The 20206-nt window shown below is 43.6% G+C and overlaps 1 protein-coding gene across 1 annotated transcript; it reads right to left on the bottom strand.

The window, feature by feature from the left end:
* Positions 1 to 3412: 3412 nt before the first annotated feature.
* Positions 3413 to 19841, bottom strand: smg5 (SMG5 nonsense mediated mRNA decay factor). The gene is made up of 22 exons (XM_077012964.1): positions 19396 to 19841; positions 16498 to 16596; positions 16286 to 16409; positions 15966 to 16122; positions 15781 to 15870; positions 15607 to 15696; positions 15338 to 15416; positions 14918 to 15043; positions 14282 to 14350; positions 13758 to 13969; positions 13420 to 13557; positions 12484 to 13326; positions 12231 to 12400; positions 11993 to 12068; positions 11558 to 11733; positions 9108 to 9266; positions 7872 to 7931; positions 7408 to 7567; positions 6992 to 7082; positions 6511 to 6585; positions 6122 to 6260; positions 3413 to 4670 (listed from the first exon to the last, which is right to left on the bottom strand). Exons 1-22 carry the CDS (start codon positions 19458 to 19460, stop codon positions 4587 to 4589), a joined length of 3282 nt encoding a protein of 1093 aa, XP_076869079.1. The 5' UTR covers positions 19461 to 19841; the 3' UTR covers positions 3413 to 4586.
* Positions 19842 to 20206: the final 365 nt, after the last annotated feature.

Here is a 20206-nt window from a genome sequence, read left to right as displayed (position 1 = left end):
CAAGTCATAGTCACAAATAGAGTAATGCCAAGACACAGCTGGATGACAGCATCAACATCTCAGATCACCAGAAATCTCAACGTCTGGGGGCCCCCAAGCCCCTACACCTTACAAGGGGAATTTTAGCTGAAGGCTTGACTAAACAGGTGAGCCTTAAGTCTAGATTTAAAGATTGGAACTGTGTCAGACAATGAACACAACAATGAACATAATCCAGAAACCCAAACACTGAACCCAGCGACGTGAGCGAGGAACAGACTTCACTACAGACGAACAAACGTACACAAGCGTGAAGGTTTAAGCAAACATGAAGGTTTAAATACACTTATGTTAAACGAGGGGGGAACAAGAGACAGGTGAGAGGCTCAGGTGTGTATCAGAACAACGTGGACCGAATCACTATGGCCATGTGAATGGGGGAATGTGCCGTTTCATGACAGTTACAAACTACAAATGTAGAGCGACCTCATGTTAAACAGTTATACGAAGTTACCGAAGATGTAAACAATTACGAGCTTTTAGTTGTGTAAATAATTGGTTTTATTTAGCTGCTGTATGCTAGCTAGCCTACTACTCCTCTCTTGGATGACAGGAGACCTGTGTATTTATTTTTGTATGCTGAATCTTTCAGAATTTCTTTATCCCCGTATGTTTTGTATTTTTTCTAAATTCTCATTTGTATCATGTGTAAAAGTGTTGCCAGGGAAAGTATAACCTCAGGGTCGGACCTGGGGCACTGAAGAGGGATTTGCCTAAGGCTAAATATTGTGAAAATCACATTCATACATCAATAACCGCCTTATTTATTTTTAAGAGAGAGAGACAGAGAGACCAAACAGAAATAATAAATTATATATGGATGTATTTATTTATTTAGTTTTAATTGCTCTGTCACTTACAAACCATGCCTGTTGAAACAAATCTAGAAACATTTAAATTAAGTGTACAACGTATTATAAGGTCTACCTGTTTTAGTTTACCTGTTTTAAGCAAAAAAAAAAAAGTAAACATTTTGTTGCCCGGTGTTACTAAATGAGATACGTAACTTTTTACTTGATACTTTTGTATTATATAAATAACTACATTTTAAAGATTCAGTGTGTCTGAAATCCTATACCGAGACAACGCTTATTCGAAAGTTGGTGTACCTTTTGTGATAATACTCATCCTCTTGCTTTGATTCTTTTCATTCAAGAAACTGACAGCAGCCCAGCACCCTGTGAACATAGTGTATGCAGAGTTATAGGGTGCTATATGAGTGTTAATAGGGTTTAGCAAGTTCACAGTTTCATGTAGAATATGTCTGAAGAAGGGAGTATTTTATAGTCAGTACAGAATGTAAATGGTAGACAGTGTATGCTATGCCTGAGCAAACTGACAGGCAAGACACTTAAGTGAGATTAGCTGGAAACGTTTAATTCAAACAATTGGTTAGATTCTTGCTTTTGCCCAACACTTAAGTATCAAATAGAGTTATGCAAAAGTACAAGTTGAGTCTTTCAAAAGACATCAGAAGCAAGACTCGAGTCATCATCTCTGGTAATACATAAAAATTAAGAGTGGTGCTCAAGTGAGTTTTCAAATATAAACAATGGCCATATTTAATGCCAGGTGACTGTAAATATTAAATAAAGGTTCAAAATACAACATTTCCCTGAAAGATCAGACAACTCACCCACATTTTGTCTAAAAACATTGGGGAAAGTATCTATGAAAGCCTGTTTTAAAGAAAATCTCTTGCAATATTAAATGTCATTAAGCACGAATCACATGTTAGAAATAGTAAACTTGTTCTTGTTTTTGTTCTTTTGAGAACATTGTAAGTAAGATACTAATACCAATATTTTATATCCAAGATATTCTTCAGTTCCCTTTAGTTGTAATATTTCATGACAAACAGATGCTAAATTGATGATAAATCAATTTTGAATGCATTATGTTTCATTTAGTTGGGTCTAAATTCAACAAAAAAATATTAGGTCCTAGCAAATTTACAGTTGGTTATTTTGCTCTTTCTTATCAAATAGTGCTTTCATTAGAGGTAAGTCAAAGGTTCATAGGTTTATATGTGAAATTGAAATGAATGATTATAGGGTGGATTTTACATTTGTTTAAAAAAAAAACATGGGTTATTGATTATTTTGATAGTCACCATTATGGGTCTATTAGTGAAGTAGTGTTTTCGGTCTGCAGTAATTACACCTGTCTTTTAATCCAGACCATACGGGCCTCTAATTATCAATCCATTACTGCTCTTCCTGTAGTGTCCAAGGCAGGAGAAAAGTGGGTTGCTTGAAAATCCCATCTTACAATTTCTATTCCAGTCCAGAGTTGGTCTACATAAAGCACCACTTCAAGATAAGTGCCTTATCTTGGAAAATGTCAAATATAAATTGAATAGGTGGGAGGTGTTATCAGTGGAGTCTTACTTCATTTGAGAAAGGTTACATATAGTTGGGCATGAAATTCTTATTGCTAAGTTGTCTAGTTAATTTTTTCTCTCGTAGTGAATTCATATCATAATTTATCAGGAGAGCGGTAGCCTAAATGGTGTGCATGAGTGAACAGTTGAGTTCACTACCTGAATAACTACAGGTTGAGTTTGGTACAATGAAGGAACCTTTGGTGTTCCCACTTGTACATAAATGCAGTGACACTGCATTACTCTCAGATGTATGCACTGTGCATGCTAAAAATAAGCAGTCTGCTGCCCGAGAACATGGTATGTGTTTCAGACCCAACAGCCCACTCATGCCTGTGTGTCAATGTATGCAAAATCATTTAGTCTTTTTACATCCATAAAAGGAACCTAAACTAGTATAAAATATCTTTGAATTTTGGTGACTTTAGATTTTTCTGCTCTTAGACTTTATTGTGACATGAACACAAGTGAGTTAATTTTTCTGTTCATTTTACACTTGTGGACCAACAATATTTAGAGCAACATGTCCACAAAAACAGGGTAATGCCTGGCTATCTTTTGACTGGATGGCACCAGTGACTCTCAAAGTCCTTGTTACTGTGCCATAAGATCTGGGCAGGGGGCTACCAGTTGGAGGTAACCCTAGTCCTAACCCTAGTCCTAACCCTAGCCCTAGCCCTGGAACAGGGGATCAAGTACGCAGACACAATAACCTACTTAAACTGACCAGACAATATATATTTTTTTTGTTTTTATGATAAAACAGCAGCTATCAGAAGACATCATGACTAAATGTGGCAAAACTTTTGGAGTTAATGTAAATGTGATTGATAATCACTCATCGTATGTGGTTTAAAAAAGGATCAGTCATGTAGCTTGGCAGAGCCAGTTGCCCAAGATAAATTTCCTTTCCATCTGTCCATGGTGTATTGCTGCTTAGCAACACTAAAACATAGACATGTCAGTTTAACATAAAACAGGATGAGTCCATTAAATATTATTTTTAATTGTTTAATGCGTGGCCTCACACAGATTGGTTTCCTTTTGTAATTCGCAGTACGGAACAATTACAATGGGGAATTGATGGTAAATGGGCAACAAGTTTGCTTTGAGTTGAACAGAACTACTGTCACGCATGTTAGCATTAAATGTTGGAGTTGAGATATGGGCCAGCTGTCTGCTCCATCTCTGCCTCTGTAACCCAACTTTACCAGCGAATGAAGTACGAGATGGAGGTTGATCTGAATCTCTTCCACGAGGCGTGACACCTCATCCCAATATTCCTGGGAGATTAGCACAGCATACAAAAGCAATACTACAGTACAGCATACAAAAATAAAATCAAATAAAACTGACCATCTGGTTTTACATAATCCATCCTCTTCATAAACAAACACAATACATTAGTCACCAATAAACACAGCAGGGAAAAAAAAAAAAAGAAAAACACCCCAAAACATCCCCCGCCCCCCAAAAAATTCACATAGAAAAGAAAACTAGCCAAATGTGTACATCCAATGATCCTTCCTGAACCTAGGAGTTACCCGCCCCTGTGGGTCTGCACAGGACCGTATGCTCAATAGTCTTGCCTTTCTGACCAGGGGTGTGTTGCCTTGCTGTGGCTATTGCACCACCTTTACTGCCACCCTACCAATTACACACATACACGACTCCCCCTCAACAAGAACAAAGGAAAAGAAAAGGTGAAAAACCCTGTTCTATATATTTATACTTATTGGTTTGTCTTCTGCACTCATGTGTGTGCGTGTGTGTATGCGTGTGTGCATGTGTGTATTTCTCTCTCAACACATATATGCTCATTTCATCAGTATATAGCTGGTTTTAGTAAAACCAGGCACACTTGAACAGTGTTATCTCCCTATGTTACTCCAGCCCTCTGGGAGTTTGTTTCCCATGTTGAGGCCAAGGTGCTGCTGCGTTCCTGTTCAAGTCCCTAAATCCTCGGACCTCTCCTTCCTCCAAACGCCCGTGTACCCTCAATCTTTCCATCTCTCCATCCCGCAAAGTTTTGATTGGTTTGTTTTTTTTAACCCCAGAGATGCAGATACGGACAGAGCAGTAGAATGGGAGAGAGAGAAAGAGAGAGGGAGTGGATGTGTGATCAGCTGAACGCCGGGCCGGTCCCCGCTCCCTCGGGCCGTCTTCAACCTATCTCCTTCCACTGCCGGTAGAACTCCACGATGTTCTTCAGCTCCATGCCGGCCGCCGCCACAGCCTGGACCGCCAACTGTCACAGAGGAACGAGGGGGAGAACATTACAGATTAACCCCACACCGGTTATCATCACTGTAACAATATCATAACATTACAGATTAACCCCACACCGGTTATCATCACAGTAACAATATCATAACATTACAGATTAACCCCACACCGGTTATCATCACTGTAACAATATCATAACATTACAGATTAACCCCACACCGGTTATCATCACAGTAACAATATCATAACATTACAGATTAACCCCACACCGGTTATCATCACTGTAACAATATCATAACATTACAGATTAACCCCACACCGGTTATCATCACTCTAACAATATCATAACATTACAGATTAACCCCACACCGGTTATCATCACTGTAACAATATCATAACATTACAGATTAACCCCACACCGGTTATCAACGTTATCATCACTGTAACAATATCATAACATTACAGATTAACCCCACACCGGTTATCAACGTTATCATCACTGTAACAATATCATAACATTACAGATTAACCCCACACCGGTTATCAACGTTATCATCACTCTAACAATATCATAACATTACAGATTAACCCCACACCGGTTATCAACGTTATCATCACTGTAACAATATCATAACATTACAGATTAACCCCACACCGGTTATCAACGTTATCATCACTGTAACAATATCATAACATTACAGATTAACCCCACACCGGTTATCATCACTCTAACAATATCATAACATTACAGATTAACCCCACACCGGTTATCATCACTGTAACAATATCATAACATTACAGATTAACCCCACACCGGTTATCATCACTCTAACAATATCATAACATTACAGATTAACCCCACACCGGTTATCATCACTGTAACAGTATCATAAACTGAAGACCAGTCAAGACATTTGTTATGACCCTAATTATCTTGATTTTGTTATTTCTGTATTTAATAAAATGTACAGGTGTCTCTTGAAGAGAAGAGGGGGGGACACACACACAAAAATGTCAATATCCAAGAGACAACAATGCAGAAGAATTAGGTCTGTAGAGGTTCAAAACTATTTGTGTGCCCTCAAATAAAATAAAATAATTATCCTTTTGTATAGCAATGAAGAGTAATTGATTGCTTCCATCAGTGGATCCATAATGCACGTGTGATTCCAGTCTGCAATATTAAGCACCAATGGTACTATGCACCTTAAGTCATTACAACAGCATAACTCAACATCTTTAACCATAATCCTCTTCTGATCCTCCCCTAGTGTCCGGGCTGGACTAGAAGGCGATCACTACAACGTAAATTATGAGCCCAACCTCAAGAGCTTCTAAAAATAGGTAGGTGTCCAGCCAGCTAGTCAGGCAGCTGCATGCTGCTCAAATTAGCGTACGCGAAACGATAGCGTGGTTTAGTTCGGGGAAGTATGAGCGTGCTGGGCACTGGTAAAAGCCCCCGCTTCAACCAACCTTCATGGGGGCAGAACGTTGGGCCAGCTCCTCCAGCGCGTGGCCCGTCAGGACGGTCACCATTCCCGCCGTGTCTTCATCTCCACTGGCCTGGGAGCCCGTCAGCTGGCGGCAGCTGTCCACCATTTTGTAAAGGTGCCTGGAAACAGATGTGTGTAAAGACACCACTGTGCTGCACTGTACACACGTTGCGGGGAAACCGGGAAGATGGAAAAAGCGAGCACAGGGCTCTCGAGGATGGATAGCAGGAAAATAAATTAAAAACAAATAAGACAAACCATTGAAAGAAACAATGAGCTTAACGCATTTTGCAAATTGATCTGTATAAGAGTGCCTGCTAAATGCCCTAAATGTAAGCATGAAAGGATCATAGCTCGATGCAAACGTACCAGGCTTCCATGTCTTGTCTTTTCAACTTGTCCCTCTCAAAACTTCTACCGGACTCCTTCTGGCAGCGGATATATCTACCGGGTAGATGGGCAAAGAAGGAGGGTCAGGGAAGGGGACTGCTGACATTTCGTGTGGAGGACAAAAGAGCATAATAAATACAGGTAAAACATCACCACCCGTTGTGGTCAGGCGCACATGCAAGAGTGTGAGGTTGTAGAAAGAAACGATTCACCCAAACACAGTGTGTGGGTGCAGGAAGAACAAATGCTAGTATGGACTCACTGACCTAAACCAGCTCTCATTCACCATTATCAGACAATCAATACTGCAGACTGCAAGGTCTCCTTCTTTAGGTTCTGTTTAATGACTTGACAAACATTTTCTTAATGCAAGAGATCCTACAAGTAAAGCATCAAATGTGGAAAAACCGTGAAAGCTACACGATGGATGACTCCAAATGAGCCTACGTGCTGGACCCACCGGTTCCCCTTCCTGAACTCGGACTCCAGGAAACGAATGCTGTCTCGCGCGCCTGGGTTTTCCTTCTTCAGACAATCAAGTCCGTCGATGACTGAAGAGAAAACACAGACGTCGTCAAACAAAAGGCGCTGCACGATCACACCCGTGTATACGCATCTGTTCTCTCCTTCAGCTACAGGTGAACCTCAAACAGGTGCAGGAGGGCAAGAAATAGGTGGGCAGTTGTGCGGTCCTCCAGGACCTCCTGGACCACGGCGGGGGGGGACGGGGGACCCTCTAACAGGCGGTCCCACTGCCTAGCAACCGCTGTCTAAAACTGAGCTCTAATTTGCACAGCGTGACTTCAGGACTCGAAGGCCCCATGGCAGGTTCTCCATCACGCTTTTGAGTGTTAAGAGGAGGCCGGGAGCTCTGACCTGTGCGGGGGATGATGATGATGAAGCAGCCGCTGGCGGCCAGCTGCCGGACCAGGCTCAGGTGTTGGCACAGAGCCGTGGCGTCGGGCACCAGGTACGGAGACATGGACGACTGTGCCTTGGGCTGCTGCAGGCTGCCCTCCAGCTGGGACACTTCCAACTGCAGGCCGAACAGTTCATATAATGAGCACGCCACTGTGCGTTATAATGAGCTACAGACTTTACCTGGACTGCCTGAAGTATAGATTTGCCTATAGTTCCAGGTATTTTCTTTTACAGCAATTTTCTACACAATACAAATTCACAGGAGACACAGACGCTGCACTGCTACTTTATAAAGTGGAAAGACGGGTTATTCTTGGTCCTCTTTTTACATTAGAAGCAATCAACCAGTGAAAGCATTGGCTTTCTTAGATACCTGTGCAGTAAAGAATACTGTGGAATATCGAGTGTGGGAACCAAACCTGCAGACGGAGCTGTGCCATGTCCCTCATCAGCCTGTTCCTGCGTGCTTCCTCCTCGGCCTGTGGAACACGTGATCGGGTCACCAAAGCACTCACGAGCTCCGCAGCCATGAGATCTGCTCGAGCAATTACTCGCTTTTTAAGAAATTATATTTAACAGATAATATCAGAGACCCAATACGACTTCGGGTAGACTTTGTGCCGCGTCCATCACAGAGTGGGCGCAGTCTGCTCAACACACACACCATTTTGAAGTCTCGTCAACTTTATCGACGGTGTTCAGACACAGCAAGGCGGCACTTTAATCAGCATTTGTTCTACACTTTAAGGGCAGCGCGGTTGCCTAGCAACATCAGACCCTCAAGGAAAACCTCAGAAATATGGCGAGTCTGCTCGAAAAAGACCTCGCCATGTTCTCCACAGGCCTGTGAACCCTGTTATTTACTGGTACTCTAAGTAAGTGGAAGTGCTACAACTGTAAATTCTGGTCTTATAAGCCAAGAAGGATTTATTTTTTTTATTCATTATAAGCTGTTGTGCACAATAAACTGAAGCACAATTAAGACACGTTTATCACCGTACTGGTGTCACAAACCAATGAACTCACCATTTCAACACACATTCAGACCTCAGAACATTTAGATGACTGTTCAAAACAGCTCAGATTAGAAGGTGTATGCAGAGCTATAAACTTAATAGCAGTCATTAAAACATATTTGCATAGAACTCATTCATGTTTAAAAAGAGGATATAATTATGTACCCTGAAAGTAATTAACAGTAGCCAGTGTCAAGAGGAACAGAAGACTTTTGTAATGTTAAAATAACGGAAGCAGCTTTGTTCTACATTTTGATTCCTTTGCATTAAGTATTTTATAGTAAATGTGCTGAAACCATGAAATAAGAACTGCCATGCGCAGGTTAAACTCTGAAAGTGGGTTACACACCAAAATAACTGGTTTACATGTCCCATAACATTGAGCACTACTGCCCAGTAGCCAGAGACAACAGCACGCTTCTATGGGATTCATTAAATGAGCCTTTACTGGTGTTAATCACAATAAATGAGCGTTTAAAGACTGTGTTTATGGGTGTGTGTGAGGTAGGTAGGTGTGTGAGTGTGTACGTGCACTCATGTAGAAAAACAAGACTACAGAAAACACGACACACTGATCTGTTGGCACAAGTCAGGCGAGTTAACACAGCAGTAGTCAGACTGGAGGAGCCGGTCTCTCACCATGCGAAACTGGGCCTTCGCCTGTTGAACCAGGTTCTCCTGTTCCGATTGGCTGATGCTGGTGAAGATGCCCGCCTCCGGATTGAAGTGTAACACGTTGCCTTGGAGACCGGTCAGGAAGTGGCCAAAGCTGCGGATGCAGCACAAGCGCACCACACACTGGCGCCATGGAGACCAGATAAGATGATTAAGATCACAGCAAAGAGCAAAAAGATGAAGACATCACTCCATAATAGATGTACGGTAGTGCTGATGATACTACAGTATTATCACTGAACCACAGGAGAACCACAACAAGTGTGCACAATATTCAAAATGAAATATCATTACGACATTTCTTTGGGTTCACTTTCAATCTCACTGGTCTTTCCTGAAGCTCAAAGGTTGCGTTAATATTCTGTGAGAAAAGGAGCCTCGACAATTTACTTCCAATCAAAACCTGGATTCGGATTATTAACAGAAATGAGTAATTCAAGCAAAATTACCATTCAGGATTTAAGCCATAAACCAAAACACAGCCTATTTGATTTCATGGAGAGACATAGTGTTTCAGTGATGAGTAAAAGCAAAGCACACAGAGACTGTAATAGCAGTTCAATAAATCAAACCATTTAGCTACTCCGATGGATCTATTTTTGTAATCGTGAATAGCTTTTAGACCCCTCTCCACAATCCACAGGAACCTACAATAGGAGACATTATGGTTGGCTTACATTTTGTAGGCCTGGGGGTTAAGGAACCGGTCTTGTGACCGGAGGGTCGTGGGTTCCATTCCCAGGCCCTAAGCCATGACTGAAGTCCTTGAGCAAGGAACTTAAACCCAATAGGGTGGCAGGCTAGGGCTGCCCACTGCTCTGGGCTTGTGTGCACCACAGCCCCATAGTGATCACTAGTGTGTGCGTGTTCTCACTGTACAGATGGGTAAATGCGGACAACTAATTTCGAATGGGGTAAAAATCGCACACTTACAATGAGTTAATTCAGATATTGTCCTTTTGTGGATACAGGTTTACTCGGGCCACTATCAGGGGTGATAGTGGGAAAAATTCCTGAGCCTGAACTTTTTCTGGGGGGGGGTGGGGTGGGTGGAGTGTTAGTGTACCATATTTAGAATATTTTATAATTAATCTTTAAATTAATTAATAATAAATAAGTCAGGTAATCATAGTGAAATAAAAAACTAATTTCTACTAATATTCTGAGAAAATGCTGTAACCTAAAGATTTAGATTAGACACAATATGTTAAAAACAGGCATAATTAATTATTCATTACTGTTAGTAAATTATAGGATACCAGACAACTCAAAGAAATAATGCAAATAAAGTTTAAAAGAATTACAAGTATTATGATTATAGTTAGTTTTTATATATAAAATTTAATACATTTAATAAATATTTTGTGTTGGTTTATTAGGACATACATTTTGTGCTTTTGTTCATGTATTACACCTTACGCCGTAAGGCGGCCAGGATGAACCAGATCGTCTGACCACCTGTACCGGCTCAAAAAAACTACTCATATTTCTGATAAAAATTTAGCTTAATCAGAATGAAGATAAAATACTGAAGTTATCTTGCATCTACCTCTGAAGCTCTTCCGATGTCTGAAATACAGGCGGTCCCCGGGTTACGTTGATCCGCCGTAAATCGATTTTCGGTGTAAATCGGAACATACGTACATGTATGTACGTAAATAACGTACTATACGCAGTTATCCTATCATAAAGCTAGCCTTTTGGCAAATACCTTTATCCATAGCTGCGTTTAACTAATCCTGACGCCACGCACACCAAACACCAAGTTCCGTTTACGACGCAGAACCATTTAGGTCCAAACAAGGCTTTATACAGTAAATGGGAGATGTGTAGTAACCATGAAAAATCGTAACTTGGGAACCTCGTAAGGATCATAAGGACCATATTTCGGCCTCAAAACAGATAGCATGCGCGCCCGTGTGGTTTATCATTATGATTTGACGGATTTTCCCCCCCCTCAATTTTTTTTTTCTCGCGGACATGTCGGTACGCCGGAATTCCGGCGTGGCGCCTGAAAACTATCAGGCCTGCACTATACTCAACAAATATACACTCCTCATCATGGTTACTTTGTGCTAACTGAGCAGGTATTGAATTTTGTTTATATTAAAGAAAATCTTCAGTGTCTTCCGTGATAATCCAATTAAACAGGTACGATGACTCCATCGTAAAATCTGACCAACATAATATATATATATATAATATAATATAAGTATTAACACAGTCTTCATGAAGGAGACGTACATCTGATGGTGCACGTGGTACACCCGTAGATGGATCTACAGACATCGAGATGAATCCCATACAGTGACAAAGGGCAATGCATCAACACATGCGCTCTCTCGCACCCTGTGAATGGTTTCTCTTTTTAAAATGTTAAAGGAGCCGGATCCCTGTGCGGGTGAGGGCCCTACCTCCTGCAGGGGGCTGAGGCTGGGCCGTGCGCTGGTGAAGTCCAGGCGTCTGTGGGCCAGGCTGAGGGCTGGGAGATGGCGCAGGGCCTGGTCCTCAGGCAGAAGCAGCGTCTGGACCAGGTCAGGCTGCTCGCCGGTGGCCAGCAGCTCACGCACCTCCTTACGAAGCCCCAGCTCTGTGGCGCCCACACGGAGGAGAGAGAGCATGAATGAGGCCATTCGGCAGGAGGACAGAACTGTGTTATCAGTGACAGAACTCTAGAGGGGCAGGGGGTTTACATTTTTGATACTGAAGACAAATTTTTAAATGATAGTAATAAAACATTTAAATGTCACTTGGTAAGCAAGGGTAAGGGTCTTGAGCCAGTTCTGTTTAGAAGTGTTTGGGTAAAAAGTAAATCTTTTAGGGAGATTTAGGGAATCTTTTCAACCAACCTGCTTCCAGTATCTTCCTTCCATCAGGGAGTAAGTTTAGCAGCACGGAAAGACGATTCCACAAGCTTTGGGAACTCTGGAATAGGGCCAAAGACAGCAAGTGTTAATAACCTGCAGAGCGAACGGCTCCAAAGGTTAATATTGAGCTGCCAAACAATATAGTGCAGTTGTATACACATATAGACACATGTGAACACAAGCACTTGCACTGCTCTTTGGATGTTGTGTGCACACGTACCTGTGCACACATGAGGATGATGTCTGTGTTTGCTCTTAGCCAATCCAGGAAGACCTTCACAACCTGAATAAGACCCTGATTGGTCAAAATCTCAAGCCTCTCGGACAGCGTTTTCTCACTGTGAAACGACTGGTTGCTGTGCTCACTGCCCTCAGTATCGGATTCAACATCTGGAAAGTGAATTTAAAAACAGTTGCGGAAACTGCATACGGAAGCAAAGTAAAAATAAACGGGTAAGCACACCAAACTGTACCATTATCGTTGGTGCCATTAGCAATTTCTGCTGTTGCACTGCTGGGTGTGTCCCCGGGTGGGGGTGTGTCTTCATTTGAGGGGGCGGGGTCCGAGTCAGGGGTGGGGTTAGGCACGTTTGGGGGTCTAAGCAGGACGTTGCTGAAGGTGGGGGCGAGACGAAAGCAGCGCTTGGCCTGGAAGAGCTGTGAGGACATGGCCTGCAGGTTACTGCTGATGCTGGGGTCGCTGGGCAGCAGTGGGCCATTGCTGGCTGGCAGCGCCGAGTCTTCCTCACCACCCCGCCCGGCTTGCTGCTCCTCCTCCTCCTCCTCTTCCTCGTCATGCTGCGGCTCTTGGCCCGGGCTCCCTGCGTCCTCCATATCCTCCAGGTCCGAGCGTGACTCCTGGCTATTCATGTCGGAGTCCGTCTCGACGTCGAAGGCCGTGCCGCCCTCTTCCTCCTCCTCCTCTTCCTCCGATCCGCTCCCCCACACCCCCTCTTCGCCCAGGTGTCCAGCCTCGCTCTGGACCTCCTTTGGCGGGTTGCTCACCGGGGCCCGGGCGACCCCCGCGCTGTCGGCAGGCCTGCTGTGCTCTTCGTCCTCCTCTTCGTCGCTCTCAAAGCCCTCGCTCAGGTCGCTCTCATCCTCCTCGCGAGCACAGCGTCGGCGACGGAGCATGGACAGGCGGGAGAACTTCCTCTTCTGCTTGGCCTTCTCCTCTCCATGCTTGGCCGTCACCCCCCTGCCCTCGCCCTTCGCCTCATCCTCTTCGTCCTCCTCCTCCTCCTCTAGCGAGCCGTTCTGGAGGGGCCTCTCCTCCTGGGGCAGCGTGCCAGCCTGCTCCCTTGTGTCCGCATCATCTGGGGAGAAGGAGATCGGCACTTTGACGAGCGCCGACGGCATAAAAACACCACACGGCCCCGGAGGGGGGGGATCCGTCTCGGGTTTCTTACCGGCGTTGTCGGGTCGTAGTGGCGGGACCTCACTCTCTCCTTCCTCCAGCTCAGCCTGCAGTCGGATATTGACGTGGTTGACCAGGTGAGAGAAAAGTGCTAGTGTGAAGGCAATAGAGGCACTGTACTGCTTCGAACCTGAGAATCAAATCATCAGCACACATTCAGATGGAACAGGCTTGCTGTTTTCTTCTGCCTTTCTCTCTACACTGCTGTCAAGTAACACCAAGACCGGGGCAGCTTGGCAATGGTGGGCTCAGACCACCACACCGCTCCCAACCCTAACAGAACAGCCCAAAAACCACCTCACACGCTCATTAACTCCCCAGCGCACTGACCTCCCCTCTTTAGGCTGTGCACCCCCATAAGGCAGATGACCACCATCTTGAAGACGAGGCTGTCGGGCAGCATGGAGCAGGACTGGTCATGGTCCTCCTCCTCCTCGCTGACCGACTGGCTGCCGTGGTTGAGGGTGGCCTGGTAGAACAGCACCAGGTTGAAGTCCTCCAGGACCGACTGGCACAGCGAGGTCAACTCCGTCTCCACCACGCTGTAACCAGCAGGGCACCAGTGGCAGGTTTAACATCGTGACAAGGTGTTAATATATATATACAAACAATATTTCTAAATTGCACTTTACAGTATTTCTGCTGCTGTATATTTTCTAAATATTTTTTACATTCTACATTTCAGTTCCATGCTGAGCTCATTACAAAAAGATTTTCATTGTGAACCCTGAATATATATTGTATACTGTACAACAACAAAGTCGGTCTATATCTAAATTAAAATCCACTAGTTACTTCACATACAATATGAAAATGTGTCTCAAGTTAAATAACGAAAGTGTATAAGAACGTACCTGTTCCTTGGCTGCAACAAACTCTGCAGGTACATGAAGCTAACAAGGAGCCGCTTAATGTCCTTTGACCTGAAGAAATCAGTTTTAATGAAGATCAATAAGGAGGAACAGATACTGGAGTTTTAATGAAGAGATCAGGAGGAACAGATACTGCTCAAATAGTGTTAAGAAATCAAAACCTTCATTATTCTGACCTCCACAGAAATATTAGCAGGTTTGTCAAAGTCAAGGTCAATTTTATTTAGATAGCGATTGTTACAATATATGTGGCACAAAGCAGCTTTACAAGCGCATGGGTTCAAATCCGAAATGAACAAAAAAAAAAAACTCCCTAGGCGGGGTTTAGGATGAAACCGTGGAGGACCAAGAATCAAAAGGGAACCCATCCTCCATTGGGTATAAGTACATTTATATAGTTGTATATCTAGGCCCAGCAGCCCCTCTAATGTTGATGCTGAACATCACGTTAGCTGTTGGAGCTAATCAATGGCCACCAGCCACACACTGAATTTCTCAGGGACAGTATAATAACATGGGTAATATGAATGATGGATGTGTGAAATGCCTTTGGGGTGCGAGATAGCACAGGCGCTAGCTACAGTGGACCTCGAGTACGTGGAGGGCGTGGGGGCTGACCTTTGGCGTGACGGCGAAAGCCTTTTCATCTCTTGTTTCTTCACCTGGTGGTACATCTTGGCTGCTTTGTCGAACAGCCGCTTCAGGTTTCCATAGGCCCCCTCAAAAGGAGCTTCGGACTGAATACTGCTCCACAAGAGAAACAGGTTGGTCAGCTCATTGTATGATTTTGGGACTGATAAGCTCAAGTGGAATATTAAACATGAACTCAACCATAAATTACATTATTATTCTAACTATCTCATTTAAATTCAAGTACACTGTTGTAGAATCACTGTATTTACTATTGCAGACTTTGTGGTTATTCTCCATATCTGCATGACAGAGCAATACTGTGTGAGTACACTGCCCCCTAGAGGCTGAACAACATATTGTAATTGCAGTGAAAAAGCACAAAATGCGAGGAAACACCTCACTCACCAGCGCAGATAGTAATATGTGGCTTCCACATTATAAAATTTACTTCCAGCTAGCGTGCCCAGCTGATTGAACGGCATTCCTGGAAAGAAAACAACAAAGACAATTCAGAGAAATTCAGCCCTACAACCGACAAGTGCTTACAATTAACTTACGCAAACTCCATATACAATTATGTACAGAGGGGGCAAAAAATAAATAAAAAAGCCTATGCAAAGAAAATGAGTGAGAGGGGCCTGTGAGCCAGGGCCACAGCCCAGCGGGCGACTCACCCACGTGAGGCGAGACGGACAGGGCCTGGTGATAGAATCGCTCGGCCAGCTGCTCGGCCTCCACGCCGGCCAGCTCGTTCTGGTAGCGCGCTGCGCACGACATTCACAATTTTACAATGAAATTCGGTGAAAGCTCACAGAATTTTAGATACTTTCACTGAGAACAGCACTTACCAAGGTCACCCAGATACACAAGACATCGATGACAAGCCATCTGGGCCCACTCCATCTCCTTAGGTGTGGCAGACACAGGCTTCTTCCGACCTACAGACGCGAACACCATACACATTATCCACATTACGCTGATAAAACACTGTCTCATCTGAATATCAGCAGTGAAGCGCCCATAGGGGTCTGACCGATGAGGGGGTCGGTGACATGCGTCCAGTCAATGCAGTCCTGCAGCTCCAGCTGGTAGTGGGACTGAATGTAGAGGAGCAGGTGTTGGTAGAAGCCCACCCCTGCGATCAGGTGAGTTCTGTAGGCACACTCCAGAGTGCTGCGACTGTGGATATGCTGTCAAGCGGGTTAACAAAGCCCAGAATTAACGATTAAAAGGGGACGCAAAAGCTTCGGAACCTAAACGCAAAAGCTTCGGAACCTAAACGCAAAAGCTTCGGAACCTTCGGAAAATTGTTTTCCTCGACAATTTTGGTCAAAGCCCCGGGAGCAATTGTACCTTCTTGTTTGTTTTGATGACCTGGATGACCTCATAGTAGACCTTCCTCCAGAGGAGCTCCTCTGCCTTGCGGCCGTAGTCGACGGGATGCAGGAACATCAGCTTCACGCATAGCTCACGCAGCCTGCGGGGAATCAGCATGGAGAGCTCCGCCTTTAGTTCTGGGCCCGCTAAGCATGAGCTCCTTAACCGGGTGCTTAGAGTACGCTTACTTGTTCCTCAGACTGATGTTCTCGGGCTTGAAGACCTCCCTGTAGGATAACTTGCTACTAATGATAATATCGAGCTTGTGCACCGATTCCACCACAGCCCTAATAAGAGACCAAAGGAGTCAAGGAACACACCACACATTTTATACAACAATACTGTGAGTATCCGCAGCGTACAGCATAACATCATGTTTGTGTAATTTAAGCCAAACATATTGATAAATGCAGCAACATATAGAAGCCTTAATAACACACTTCTCTAAGAAAACATGACCTGAGACATGTTAGTATTTACCAAACAGAATGAAGAATGATGGCCTCCTCAAATCTGTCAAAGGCTATATACAGTGGGGAAAATAAGTATTTAGTCAGTCACCAATTGTGCAAGTTCTCCCACTTAAAAAGATGAGAGAGGCCTGTAATTGACATCATAAGTAGACCTCAACTATGAGAGACAAAATGTGAAAAAAAATTGAGAAAATCATTTTGTCTGACTTTTAAAGAATTTATTTGCAAATAATGGTGGAAAATAAGTATTTGGTCAATAACAAAAGTTCATCTGAATACCTTGTTGTATATCCTCTGTTGGCAATGACAGAGGTCAAACGTTTTCTGTAAGTCTTCACAAGGTTGGCACACACTGTTGCTGGTATGTTGGCCCATTCCTCCATGCAGATCTCCTCTAGAGCAGTGATGTTTTTGGGCTGTCGGCGGGCAACATGGACTTTAACTCCCTCCAAAGGTTTTCGATGGGGTTGAGATCGGGAGACTGGCTAGGCCACTCCAGGACTTTGAAATGTTTCTTATGAAGCCACTCCTTTGTTGCCCTGGCAGTGTGCTTGGGATCATTGTCATGCTGAAAGACCCAGCCACGTTTCATCTTCATTGCCCTTGCTGATGGAAGGAGGTTTGCACCCAAAATCTCACAATACATGGCCCCATTCATTCTTTCATGTACACGGACCAGTCGTCCTGGTCCCTTTGCAGAGAAACAGCCCCAAAGCATGATGTTGCCACCCCCATGCTTCACAGTTGGTATGGTGTTCTTTGGATTCAACTCAGCATTCACTGTCCTCCAAACACAAGGAGTTGTGTTTTTACCAAATAGTTCTACTTTGGTTTCATCTGACCATATGACATTCTCCCAATACTCTTCTGGAACATCCAAATGCTCTCTAGCAAACTTCAGACGTGCCTGGATATGGACTGGCTTAAGCAGGGGGACACGTCTGGCACTGCAAGATCAGAGTCCCTGGCGTCGTAGTGTGTTGCTGATGGTAGCCTTTGTAACGTTGGTCCCAGCTTTCTGCAGGTCATTCACTAGATCCCCCCTTGTGGTTCTGGGATTTTTCCTCACCGTTCTTGTGATCATTTTGACCCCACGGGCTGAGATCTTGTGTGGAGCCCCAGATCGAGGGAGATTAGTAGTGGTCTTGTAGGTCTTCCATTTTCTGATTATTGCTCCCACAGTAGATTTCTTCACACCAAGCTGCTTGCCTATTGCAGATTCAGTCTTCCCAGCCTGGTGCAGGTCTACAATTCGGTTTCTGGTGTCCTCCGACAGCTCTTTCGTCTTCACCATAGTGGAGTTTGGAGTGTGACTGTGAGGTTGTGGGCAGGTGTCTTTTATACTGTTAACGACTTCAAACAGGTGCCATTAATACAAGTAATGAGTGGGGGAAAGAGGAGCCTCTTAAAAAAGAAGTTACAGGTCTGTGACAATCAGAAATCTTTAAGTGGGAGAACTTGCGCAATTGGTGACTGACTAAATACTAATTTTCCCCACTGTAATTCACTTTGGGATATGGGTGGTGAATCAGTCATCTTGGAAACAGCCTCCTTTGTCCTAATTCTAATGAAAGTACTGCTACCTCTCTAGGAGATTAATTCATTTGGGATCCAAAGTTAATAAAGACAAGTTCCTCTGGCATCCGTATGTTATATCAAAGCACTTATCCCTGTGATAGATGCCCATGCAGCAATAGCTTTCATGACACGGTATTCAAAGTATACAAGGTGCCCAGAAATATTGTGCGCACACACTGGACTTTCTTTTCTTGTATGGACAGCATTAGCACGTTCTTGATGCATGATGGCAAACCTCCAGAGGTGGCCTGACTAAGTTGAGCATGCATTTATACCATGAATTAGAGTGTTTTCCCCAATCCCAACAAGATATACAAATACAGACCATAATCACATTTTAAAGTATAAATGAAGCCCTCTGTCTCCTTTGTCCTCCTATTTATCTGATTGAGCCAAGACATGGCATGGATGGGTGAAATGATCTGGCAAATGATAAGCCTATTTTTGATTTACCAAACAGCATTCCAGCACTTTCTGAATGCTCAGAACCTTCAAAATGGGGACATTTCTGTGGTTTACATGTACAAAGGGGTAGAAAATGCCAACCCTGTGCATAGAGCAGCACTTGATGTTTTACTGCAGCAGCGAAACACACCATGTCCAAATAATATGATTGCACGTTATGCATAAATCACACACTATTAACCGCATAGACAGAACACTGGCTGTCTAGCTAAAAAGCCAACAAGCTTCTGCCACCATGTCAGTTACCGGATAATGACATAAAAGAGGCCTTAATGTGGGTAACGTTAGAGATCATGTGCAGATGCTAACTAGGGGGTAGATAACTGTGGGACAGGTCATTTAAAAAGCCAACTAGCGACACATATCGCTTAATATGACTGGCTTATGGTCAAATCAACTGGCTAGCCAATACCCACACCAGTTTGTTATATATATATATATATATATATATATATATATATATATATATATATATATATTCGATTACATTAGATATATAGTATATATTAGATATATAGTGAGCTAGACTATCACCAGTTCAACTAGTGTGGGCCTGAGCGCCATACTCACCTGTACAGGCGCTTGATGTGAAGGACTTTAGCTTCTGGCTCGCTATCTTGCCCGGGTCCACTCATGCTAGCAGAAATACAGCACCGGCTGTTTCGGCTGGTTAAAATGAGCGGTAGCGGGAGAGCGACCCACTAAACCCGGCGAGGTGCGTCCTGGTTTGGCCCGGCTCGCCTCGTCTGGGTTCAGCAGCTAGCTAGCAAGCTAACGTTAACCAACGTTAGCTTTCTAGCTAGCTCACCGCTTCCTTCGATCTCTTAAACGGACTCTCTGTGGTTTCTTGTGGCCCTTTGCGCAAGCCTCTTCACCCATCCGTTAAATGTTCCGGTCGAGGACAGTGTGTGCTCTAAATGGGCCCGCCGTAGGTCAGCTGTCACTCCGCCTAGTGTGTTTTATGTTGTTCTCCGTTCCAGGAATCGCTCCGTGAGCGGCCATTTTTCCACAGCGACGTATCGCGAGACTTCTGTGGCTTTTTTCCCCGTGGGAATCTTGAAGTTGCCAGATTGATAATTTTCAGTTCTTTACAAAGCGATCATAAGTTGAAACATTATTAACATATACTGATGTGTATATGTTAATAATGATATTATATATCAGTACATATACTGATGTGTATATGTTAATAATGATATTATATATCAGTACATATACTGATGTGTGAACACATTCAAAATTGTAGTGAAATGTAAGAACTTTATATACTCGATTTAAACTTCCTAGACAAACATATATAGACAGTTTTATGGTTTTATGATAGACTATTTTGTGTATGTGTGTAGAAAGTTCGATAGAATTACAGCTATCTGGTTGGCTA

This window comes from Brachyhypopomus gauderio, chromosome 7, assembly GCF_052324685.1.
Source record: "Brachyhypopomus gauderio isolate BG-103 chromosome 7, BGAUD_0.2, whole genome shotgun sequence".
NCBI lineage: Eukaryota > Metazoa > Chordata > Actinopteri > Gymnotiformes > Hypopomidae > Brachyhypopomus > Brachyhypopomus gauderio.
The sequence above is the reverse complement of the archived record's forward strand: the minus strand, read 5'-3'. Positions and strand labels throughout refer to the sequence as shown.

Bases quoted from the DNA above. Each gene is read 5' to 3' on its own strand.
- smg5 (XM_077012964.1), bottom strand. From the start codon at position 19,460: ATGAGTGGACCCGGGCAAGATAGCGAGCCAGAAGCTAAAGTCCTTCAC. The intron at 7,932-9,107 runs GTGAGAGACCGG...CGTGTTCCACAG, and splicing joins CGAAGGCCCAGTTTCGCATG to GCCGAGGAGGAAGCACGCAG. The intron at 4,671-6,121 runs GTTGGTTGAAGC...CCTCTGTGACAG, and splicing joins AACGTTCTGCCCCCATGAAG to TTGGCGGTCCAGGCTGTGGC.